The sequence below is a fragment of the Gigantopelta aegis genome, unplaced genomic scaffold (genome assembly GCF_016097555.1).
Source record: "Gigantopelta aegis isolate Gae_Host unplaced genomic scaffold, Gae_host_genome scaffold74, whole genome shotgun sequence".
NCBI lineage: Eukaryota > Metazoa > Mollusca > Gastropoda > Neomphalida > Peltospiridae > Gigantopelta > Gigantopelta aegis.
Window position 1 is genome coordinate 6,740 of NW_024537381.1, and position 11,910 is coordinate 18,649.

General features: G+C 36.0%; 1 protein-coding gene across 1 annotated transcript; it reads right to left on the reverse strand.

The window, feature by feature from the left end:
• Positions 1-375: 375 nt before the first annotated feature.
• On the reverse strand, positions 376-11,528 carry LOC121367259 (multiple epidermal growth factor-like domains protein 10). The gene is made up of 7 exons (XM_041491374.1): positions 11,346-11,528; positions 8,594-8,740; positions 8,109-8,252; positions 7,841-7,987; positions 6,060-6,212; positions 3,475-3,562; positions 376-1,864 (listed from the first exon to the last, which is right to left on the reverse strand). Exons 2-7 carry the CDS (start codon positions 8,724-8,726, stop codon positions 1,615-1,617), a joined length of 915 nt encoding a protein of 304 aa, XP_041347308.1. The 5' UTR covers positions 8,727-8,740; positions 11,346-11,528; the 3' UTR covers positions 376-1,614.
• Positions 11,529-11,910: the final 382 nt, after the last annotated feature.

Below are 11,910 nucleotides of genomic sequence, written 5' to 3' on the forward strand. Positions count from 1 at the left end.
GGGGAGGGGGGGGGGGGCTGATATCACTACAGTCCAGTTATGTTATACTTTTGAAATTATACATAATATATAAACTAAAAATATATAGGTATATATTTATATAGTACATTACTCTAGTAGTAATGAATATTCGTACATGCAAAATTTATATCTCTTGGGTTAACAGGAAAGGAAGAAAGAAGGAAGGGAATGTCTTTTATTTAACGACGCACTCAACACATTTTGTTTATGGTTATATGGCGTTAGTTATATGGTTAAGGACCACACAGATATTGAGAGATTAGTACCAAGGAATATTTTATATGCACTATCCCACAAACAGGATAACGCATACCATGGCCTTTGATACACAAGTCGTGTTGCACTGGCTGGAGCGAGAAATAGCCCAATGGGCCCACCGACGGGGATCGATCCCAAACCGAACGCGCATCAAGCGAACGCTTTACCACTGGGCTACGTCCCGCCCTAGAAAGAACGAAAGCTAGAAGAAAATAGATATTTAAAGATTAAATTTCAAACTAGAGAATAGTACAAATCATGTTATTATTCCATGCCTATGGGGAAATTATTTTTTAAAAACCCTATAATTTAACAAGAGAAAAGAGGAGTGAATTTGATTAAGGTTTATTTTCTAAGAAATCCGTTTCCAAACAAGCTAGTTGCTTCACTATTTTTTTTCTTTTGGTAATAAAAGTGGCATTGCCATATATTAATTCATGTGAAAAAGGACAACCCATGGGGTCAGTTGTGTATTGAATAATTCATAATACAATTCTTTTTAAATAATATATTTTTCGACATCAAATTTAGCTTTTAGCATATTTCTAACGTTATTGATATTTAACATTTGTTTCTGTATTTTCATATTGTAAATATATACCAATTTACAAAGGTATTGGTTTTGTTATTAGTCATACCAAACATAATAATATCTTTACTAAAATTAATTTCTATTTCTGCTTTACATAATATGCATGAATTTGTTTGTACTTCAAAAATAAATGTTGTAGTCTTTCTGGAAAATTATTACGAAAGCTACAGACGTTAGAATCAATGCAGTGAATTATATGTAGAAACGTATTAGTCGTCATGATTATGTACAAAATTATACATTGAAACCAATCTAATGCAAAACAATATGGTATAATACGTTTCCCATTCATGTAAATCATATGTTATATATAAAAACCTCATTTGCGTATTTTAACCGTGGTTTTTGTATTATTGTTCAGTATTTAATATATCATATATACGTTTGCAGTCACTTTTGTCTTTTAATAAAATGCTTCGTTTATATTGGAAAATTTGATTTTTAGTGACTGAAATATGTCATCTCATAGGTTGTTTAGGCTGTGTAATAAGCTATTAGTAGCATTTATTATTGAAGCATACTGTAAAACACAAAAAATAGTAATGTGATATTTTGTTATCAACTGCATATTTTAGGAAGTCAATAAATCACCTATATAAATGGTACCAGTTTTAAAGTATGCTTCTATCTATACAATTTGTCAACTATCAAAGAAGAAGAAAATGACGTTATAATATGTTCGCCTTGAACCAGTTGTCCTTCAGTTATCGGCGTGGCAATTGTCAGAAATGGACCGAATGTCTTTAACTTCCAGTTATTTTATCGTAGACATTCTGTGGTGATTCTGACGGATCAAGATGTTCATATTCGTTCAGCTGAATATCTTGTCCTACATTGACATAACCACTCTCACTATCACCTACGGGACGCTGTAGAACGACGTCTTGACTTGGCTGTCTGTCCACGATTTCAAAATGTCCGCCACCTTGGTTTGCTACACTCGTGTTTTCTTTAACTGTAGATCCTGACGTTGTCCTGTGACGTCTGACGTACCTGAAATTATTATGATCAACATACATCCCACGGCATTCCTCGTAAAAATATGTCTGTTATATTGTGACATAAAAAAACATGTAGCCACTGTATCGTGTACATAAGCGTACGTGGCAGGGACCAATTCTGAACAAACTCCTTAAATCGGGCAAAAACAATTGAGAGATTCGGACAAAATGAGCTGGCCAGAACACTTTTCACCATGTAATTTCATTATTCTACCTCACAATATTAGTTGTAACACACGTAAGAATGCGTGGCGATTCGTTTGCAACCTATATAACTGTTTGGTAGTAATGCTAATATGAATAAACTTTGTAATCCAGATTCGGGCACTTTTGTTAAGTTCGAACACAAACAGCCTCAGCCTCCCCCCCCCCCCCCCTACAAAAATGGGAGCCCGTACGCCTATGATCGTGTACCAGTCACTACGAGGTCAGTATGAATTTATAATATGTGCGCCTACTACAGGAAATAGCAATTTAGTGAGCACTTCGTATATATGCTTCAGACAGTCAAAATAGTCGAATGTGATGTCAGATAATTTCTGTAATGAAAGCAACGTCAATCATGGTCAAAGGCCCACGGACGCTTGTACAAACCATAATGACAGAAAGTTAACAATCCGTGGGTATTCCCTGTAGTACGCTTAGTAAAAACTGACGGTATCGTGACCCAATAACAGGATGATGACGTCACACATGCATATTTAAGATAGAACTAGTTTATCTGATACGGTTGCACTTAACATCAAGAGGAGTTAACTCCACTGTTACGTTTATAAACTCATCATTTGGCTTTAACAGGATAAAGCCAACATATTTTGTCGTGAAGATATTATCTAGAGCGTGGGAAACAAAATTATGTATGCATTCCTCTATTGTGATACTGTTCATATTTGGTATGAATTCTCTTTAAGGTCGTCAGACAACCATTTCAAATCCACATCTGTTTTGGAAAGTAAACCTGCATTATAAGTGATATCTGTACTCATAAATCTTATTTAACACAAGTAACGAACGCAACAAATATGATGGTGTAGATTACAAATGTTAAAATAGTTAAATAAAAAGTTACCTTTCCAGCCTTCTTTGTGCGTGTAAAATAATAGTTTATTCACTGAATGGATGAGAGAAAATAACCCAACACATGCAGTCATGCACCCTCTGTGCTGGACATTTTGACCCGGGGTCCTACTATAAATAACATGACAATTTTGGTGTTAAACTTGGGTAGACATACACGTTACTCGTTATCTCTGAAATGAGCAGCTTAAACCCATTTTTCTTCTGATTTACTTTAAGGGTGAGGGTGATAGTATTTATATTCGTGGTGTATATGTCGATAGATACGCTGCAGGTAGGGGTTTTAGCCACACGTGTTACTATTGTCGTCTATGGGATTTGATTTTGTGGTATACTATTATACTATAATTATCACTTTACAGTTGTATGCGATATCCACTTTTATTTGAAAATTGTAACATCTATCCGAGCGTGAGCCAGTACGCGTTTGATATCATGGGGGGGGGGGGGGGGGGGGGGGGGGTCTAGCACTTGCCACTCAAATCGACTGCATGTTAGCGTCATACTATTTATAAAGACACTTACCACAAGAAGGCCCCAGAAACTATAACCAGTATTATGGAAACTATTCCTAATGCCGCGGCCACTGCAACAATTGTCGATCCACTGCTCTCTGAAGAGGAATAAAAATCGCATTTACTACATCCAGTATCAACCTATGTCATGTTTGTGGTTTTTTACTTGATTTTATTTGGTGGGTAGGGGGTGGGGAATATTGTTAGGTGAGTGGTGTGGTGTGGGATGTGGTTTAGTGATTTTTTGTGTTTGTTTGTGTTTTATTGGGGGGTTTTTTCATTAAAGGGACATTCCTGAGTTTGCTGCATGGTAAGATGTCTCCGACTAATAAAAATTGCTACGATTAAACTAACATATTAAAAAAAAAATCTTGTTTAGAATATCAGTCTGTATATTCAATGTGTTTCTGGTCGTCTTAATATTTGTAAGAAGCCCAAACTGGATTTTGTCTTCAAATAATTTCGTACGTACCGACAAATTATATTCTAGGAACTAAAATGAAATTTAACCTAGTACAAATATTAGAACGATCAGAAACACTTTTAATATACAGTCACTAATATTTTATGCAGAAAAAATATATTTGATATGTAATTACAATCGTTAAAATCTCTGTTAGTCGATAACCTGTTTAAAATTGCAGCAAACTCAGGAATGTCCCTTTAATTCGTGTTTGACTTGACATTAAAAATAAATAAAATTGTGTCGCAGTTAACAAAAATGTTCTTATGTTATGTGCGATGTATAAAAAAACAAACATTGGCTAATATAAAAATAAAACAGTCTGACGCCATATAACCGAAAATACAATGTGTTGAGTGCGTCGTTAAATAAAACATGTCCTTCCTTCACTCAATTATGGCGGTACAACTGGTTTCAGTTATGCAGATGAAATTGAATGTTACAATGTGTTGCCTCTTTGCCGAGGTGTAGTTGGAGTTGTTTCCCTTTCCGGGATATATGTCAGATAATGTTATTTTTATTTTTAATATGTTGAGTCGTATCTGTTGTTTCTCGTCTATAGGATAACTAGTTCTGATGAGATCCTGTACTGTACAATACATCCTGCACTGCTCAGAGGATCGCCACTTCCAGACTAGCTTACTAAATCAAACATAGCACAGGACAGAGCCCATTCAAAAACATATAGCAGTGATGGCATGCACTCATGAATCGCTAGCAAAACAGTCATGATATCGGATGTTAGCGAAAGGTGAACATGGCCTGCTCCAGCAGTGGTTACTGTCATGAGTACTGCCGCAACAGCTGTCAAGACTTGCTGCCACACACTTCAACTATGCAAGATAAATAAAATATAATCTACAAGGTCGTGCACAAACCCGCATCCCCCCCCCCCCACACACACACACACGCACACAGAGAGAGAGAGAGAGAGAGAGAGAGAGAGAGAGAGAGAGAGAGAGAGAGAGAGAGAGAGAGAGAGAGAGAGAGAGAGATTTAGTTGGGTGTGTATACGCGCCCATTACGTCATAGTCAGTACTAAAACGACATTAGTAGAAGAGCAACAATAACTAAGCATTGTACTATAGTACTGTCGGAAATAGAATAACAATTATTTTCGTTGATTATTTCTTACATATTAAACAGACAAGTAAATATCATGTAAATATATATGTATATATAATGATAGTCTACCTAATTTAGCATTTACTTGTTTGGACTCTCATTGATGTACAAGGTGGTGTTTACTCTTGAAATTAAAAGAAATATGTCAGTAAACAGGTGATTTGTGCACTTTGTTGGAATAGACTATAACAAATGTTGGTCAACATGTGTCAATTTCATTACTGTTACAATATGTGAGGGACTGTTTCTGATGACAGTTTACCCCTATTCCTCTCCAAAACAAATATTTGTAGACATTTATAAGTAACCTGTCAAGACCCATTTTGAGTTTATGATCTATTATACCGGTATTAAAGGTGCTATCTCAGTTGCATAATGACAGTTATTGCAAATCATGTTTTTTATTAAATGTTTCTCTAACATTTATAGACTACACCTTTAACTATATGCCCTTAAATGGTTATAGGAAATGATTTTATCTACTAGTAGAAAATACATTTTTATTGGAGAATCTTTATCACAAACAGATGCTCACATAGAAATATGATATAGCACCTTTAAGTGGTTGCAAGAATGTGCAAATTTCGAATGTACTTATATTGCATTTATATTCACTAAATATGTTGGTCATAATTAATAATTTATGCTGCAATTCAAAATACTCAGTTAATTTGCAGTTTTAAATTAAAAATTTGTTTACGGGTAAATGAAATTGACACATATCATCAAAATGTGTTATAGTCTGTTCCAATAAAGGTCACAAATCTCCTTTTTACTGACATCTTTATTTTAATTTCAAGAGAAAACACCACCTTGTACATCAATGAGAGCCAACACAAGTAAATGCTAAAGTAGGTAGAGTACCATTAAATAGGTATTTACAAAATATTTACTTGTCAGTTTAATATGAAAGAAATAATTGACGAAAATCAGTTTTATTCTATTTCCGACACTACTTTAGTAGTTCACTGGATTAGTATGTAAGATAACAGAGTTGATGAATTTACCTTTAGACTTAATCACATTGCAAGCATCTCCTTGCCAACCAGCAAAACATTGTCCGTTGCACGATCCTGTCACGTGATCGCACTGTCCATTGTCTTTACAGTGTCTGTCACCACACGAGTGTTTGCAATCTTCGCCATATGTTCCAATGCATTCTGTATGATACAATACATACTATAATATAACATACAAAACGGAAATCAAGATATTTCTACCATAGGTTTTGCAGACGATTATACAACATGCACAGTGTGTTATTCATATACATGCGCGCTTGTGTCCGGTGTGCGATGTGTGTGTGTGTACATGCGTGCGTGCGTGTGTGTGCGTGTGTGTGTGTGTGTGTGTGTGTCAAAACTCTCCTGCTACAGCCATATGTTCTGTGGGTTTTCAATATATTTTCCTGTCGTGCAAGACACGATTCCCCTAAACACTTTGTTCACCACATTATGTACCCGATGCACATTTATGCAAAGACGTGCCTGCTAGGACAAGAAAGGAACTTTTTTCGGTAGACAATAATTACTGCTACTGATGACCTAATCTCTGTCGAAATCATGGCTACGTTATGGTATCTACTGATGATATATAATGTGTGATATACTTGTTTTTGAATAAATATGTGTTCGTGCTGTCAGTTCACAGGTCTCCTTGCCAACCATCAACATACTGTCCGTTGCACATATCGTGTTGTCTTTAAACTTTCTGTCACCACACGAATAGTTGCTATCCAGAGCATTCTGTATTATATAATACGTACTATTATAACATACTAGAAATTACAATAAATATATCTGAACCAGACTGTTCAAACTTAATGCTGCTACTGCTGTAGAATATTGATGGACAGTGTCAATCTCTGAGTCCGGGCCAGTGTTTCTGCCAGAAAGAAATTGTTTGGGTATAGCGCTATGGAACTGAATGCAACCACAGTCAACAAGGGGGGCATGTGGGGGCCACCTCCAGAAAGAAAATGGATTAAGTTTAGGGTTAGGGTTAAGAAAATCATTCAATAATGATGAGAGTAATTAAGTTTGTCAAGAGGTTAACTTAAAAAAATAAGTCTGCAAAAAACATTAGTTATGGCGTCATACCCGTTTTACCCTCTGGCCGAAACCCTGCGGTCTACGTATTCGTATCTCCCACATTTTCATATCATATGTGATGTTATCTCCCCTTAAAATGCAAGCACGGTATCCTTGAGGGGACAACGCGTGGTAATACTTTTGCGATTCGTTGCACTTTAGGCAATGCCTAGCTCCCATTCACGAACGAAAGGAAAGGAATAAGTGTTTAATGACACATCTGCACATGTTTTAAACTACGGCTGTTTGATGTCTAACATTTGAGAGAGAGAGAGAGAGAGAGAGAGAGAGAGAGAGAGAGAGAGAGAGAGAGAGAGAGAGAGAGAGAGAGAGAGAGAGAGAGAGAGAGAGGAGAGAGAGAGAGAGAGAGAGAGAGAGAGAGAGAGGGGGGGGGGGGGGGAGAGTCGGAGACAACACACTGCTGCCACATAAGCATCCCCTTAGATATAGCAGTCGTAGGTAAATGAATAGGGCTGAAAATAACAGGAGTCTGATGTATTCTACCTGGGTGGACGCCAAACACAAAACTAGATTGCCTCTGTTGGTTACTATGACATTTGAAACGTAGCTAGAACGTATTCTTATAAAAAACAGCATCTGTGGATTCTTTCAAAAAGTGTCAGGTATAGTGTATGGCATTAAAGCTATACAAACTATTTTATTTTTGTTCGTGTAAACTACAAACTACGAGTACTTACTGGCCGTGCACGTGTCTCCATTCCAACCATCCTTACATTTTCCATTACAAGAGCCTGTCACGTGATCACATGGCGCTGAGGAGTTTCTACACTTCCTGTCACTACAGAGGTAGCTGCAATGCTTGCCGTATTTCCCACGACACCCTGCTTATTATTAAAAAAAACATATACATCCAGTAGCTTAAGAATAACGAAACAGTGTTCATTAGTTGTATTGTTTAACAACACACATTTAACTTTACTCATAAAACTAACAAAAAGAACCTACCAGTACAGTCTTCTCCTATCCAGGATTCTTCACACTTTCCTCGACATGAACCAGTCACGTGATCACAGCTCGCAGTTTTATTCTGACAGTGTCTTCTCGTGCAGATAAACGAACAATCGGCGCCATACCGACCAGTGTCACATGCTAGCAAAAGCATTTAAATATTAATACACATTTTTCGTTGTCAAATTCAAATTGGTGCAACGCTGAAGCCAATAGAAGTGTGTTTTCCTGATCGATGCTGATATGTATTCATCAGTTCTTGCATAACGATATATATATATATATATATATATATATATATACACACACTAGTCAGGAATGTAAGTTGTAACCAGATGCACCATACACTATATGCAGATGACTGTACTTTTAATGCAATATTATACTGGAAACACAGCTACGTAAGTCTACGTAAGTGATTTGTTCATTATTTATCAAGCTATCACAATATGAAATCATAATTGAGAATAGAAGTTTCTTACGTTTCATACAACTTGGTTCCTTCCATCCTGGCGTACAACCATTTCGACATGTTCCACTTTGAGCATCACACGTTATACTGTCTCCATCACAGTGCCGTTCACTGCATCTGAACTTACACCCAGCACCAAACATACCAGCATGACATACTGAAGAATAACATAATGCAATATTATAATATTATTACACGTTGTGGTTTCCATGGTTTCACAACGTCATTAGAATATAAAATACATTCATAATCAGAAGGTCTTAAATAATACAATGGACCCATTATCGGACATATTTTTTTCACATCCGAACCAGTGCTCCACGATTGGTATGCCAACTAATATGGTATGTGCTATCCTGTATGTGGGATGGTGAATATAAATAATTCCTTGCTACTAATGGAACAATGTAGCATGTTTTCTGTCTAAGGTTATATGTCAATATTACCAAATACATCAATGCACGCTAGTGGTGTTGTTAAATAAAACAAACATTAACGGTTTAACGTTAAACAATAAAATGTGGATTATGTACATATATATGACTTTAGTTATAATATTGGTGTTGTATCGGATTATATAATACTGTAACAAAATGGCATATAGAACATTTGTTACCCATATGGTAAAACTAGTTTAGTACATATCAAAGTGTTACGTACTACTACGACGTCAAGTGGGACCTGACACTTTAATGTCACACGATGACGTCATCGATTTGTGCACAACAACTTTACAGGAACGTCAACCAAACGAGTTGGGTGATATAAATTAAGATCGATTATGGGTAATAAATAGGATATTAAATTCGCTACCATTTCGTATCATGTTTATGTCCATCGTTCTCGTGACAACTAAAAATTATTTCACTCGGACATAAACATGAACAAAATGGAAGCTGGTTTAATATACTATAACTATGGCCCAGTTAACAGTAATTATCAAATAATGGCAAATATTAAGATATACCATTTGTACAGTCTGGTAACTCAAACCCATCCAAACATCCCTTCGTACAGTTTCCAAAATATTGGTCACAACTGGAATTTTCCGAACATTTACGAGAGCTGCAAGTCATGTTACAGTTGAATCCATACGTTTGGTTGCATACTGAACATAATTATATAAAGTACACTTAAAAATAGCGTTTTAGTCAGCCAAATGATAGTAATAATACATCATAACAGGAATGATATATATAGGGGATATGGGACACGCTATAGAGAGGGGCACACGCTCATTTCTGTCTGTTTATACACAGTACAACAACAATTTACATATTTTGTGGGATGGCACATGACCCCAGTCCCCCATCTCTAGAGGCTTGAATATGTTTTGGTATTCATTGGGGAGAGAATTGCAACGACGTGAAATATTATTGTTTGTCAGGCCTCTATTCGTCGTTGAACACAGACCATCGAAATAGGCATGTTACAATATTACATCGTATGTAATGTCTCTATTTAAAAATCAGTTTCAGGGAATTTCATATTCCAGTAGTTGCAGAGATAAACACTAAATATAAACTGATAGGTAACTTATATGATTTCTATTTATGATTCCGTACATTTAGCATTCGCTCCCACTCCAATTAAATCCGACAGTAATTTTAAATTAACTATTTCAGTAAACAAAATATATGCAAAGCATGGACCGAATTATGAAATTGATCTGTTTCAAATTGGGAATATAAAGCGTGATTGTTAACATTTAAAAATTTAATGAGAATGCAGCTTAAAATGGAAAGGTTAAGCTGGCCATGGGCTTGTATACATATTTATTTTTCTTATATTTTTCGAAATGTAATACGTAATAATATATATTTCGATCCAAACGGCTGGCTAAACGTTTGAACAACCGATCCCAAAACGTCAGTGTATTCTTGTATGTGTGACATGAATGTATGTGAAAGTCATGATCGCATTGACAACGATTTCATTAAAAATTGTACAAAAATAGTACAATGATACTACAGAATGCGCGGGTATGATCAAAGTATTATCAAGTCTCTGAAATGCATAAACAATGTGATCTGTCCTTTCTTTCACTTTACTATACCGAGTCTGTTAAATTCGTTAACCCACAGGGTTATTCTTTACAGACGTGATGTTGTTGGGTCCTTTCGTTTGGGCGTAATGTCCATAGAGACTTGCATCACAGAAATGTTTTATAGACGAGTGAGGTCATAGGAATGTTCTACAGTGTTGTGATGTGATGGAATATCTTATCGAAGCGTGATGTACTAATGTTCTAAGGTTACACTATAGTAAATTCCTACAGCGAAGTGATGTCAAAATAATGTTATACAGTGGTGTGATGTTATAGTCATGTCCTATTGAGGGGTGTTGCTATAGTATTAGGGTATTGTTTTGGTGGTGAGATACCACAGTAATACATTATAGTAGTACCATGTCATTGTAATGTTCTATAGAGCTATGATGTTAAAATAGTGTTCTACATCGATGCGATGCAAGCGCATGTGTAGGGGGAGGGCTTTGGGTTTCGAACACCCCTTCTTGAAACAAGAAATTGATACATTTTTCCTGGTGAGTATGACTCGACCCGCTATAAATTTCGCTCACCAGATTCTAAACACCCGTGCTAAAATTCCTCCAGAAGGGCGATCTCTCAGGTAATGTTGTTCGAGCGGTGCTAACAGACATAGTGTCACAGTTATTTTATGAAGACCGTTGTAACAAGTGATATTCATTAATTACAGCACTGTTCATTTTGAATAATTTTGATAATAATCTGCCGTACATACCCGTAGTACAACCTGATGATTCATATCCCCGAGTACAGCCACGATCACACTTCCCAGTCACGTGATCACATGACTAATTTTTTCCAAAGCAATATCTATCACTGCAGAACTGGTTACATCCTTGACCATATCGACTAACCGGACATTCTAAAATTTCCACATTCAATAAAAAATATAGGTTACATAAGCTGAACTGATATATTTCGTGCATACCAAAATAGTGTAGCCTAATTAAAATACTGTCCGTTCAGTATTATTCGAATGTTTAAGTTAATGCATAATCATAGCTTCTACTAAGTTAAGAGTTAAAGCCACAGATATTTCCGAGGTACGTACCTTTTTTGTTAGCATAAATACGTTTTGAGCTCCTTATATTAGCTAACACTGATAATTTAAGGCAGATGATGTAAGCATTGTGTTAACGGTAAAACTGTTGTAATAGCCTAAAACATTAACTATTGACTAGAATCAGTGGCTTTAAAGGATTAACTGTGACATGATACAATTCCTACAAAATAAAAGCACGTGATTATGATTATCATTGCCAATATATACTATCAGAATT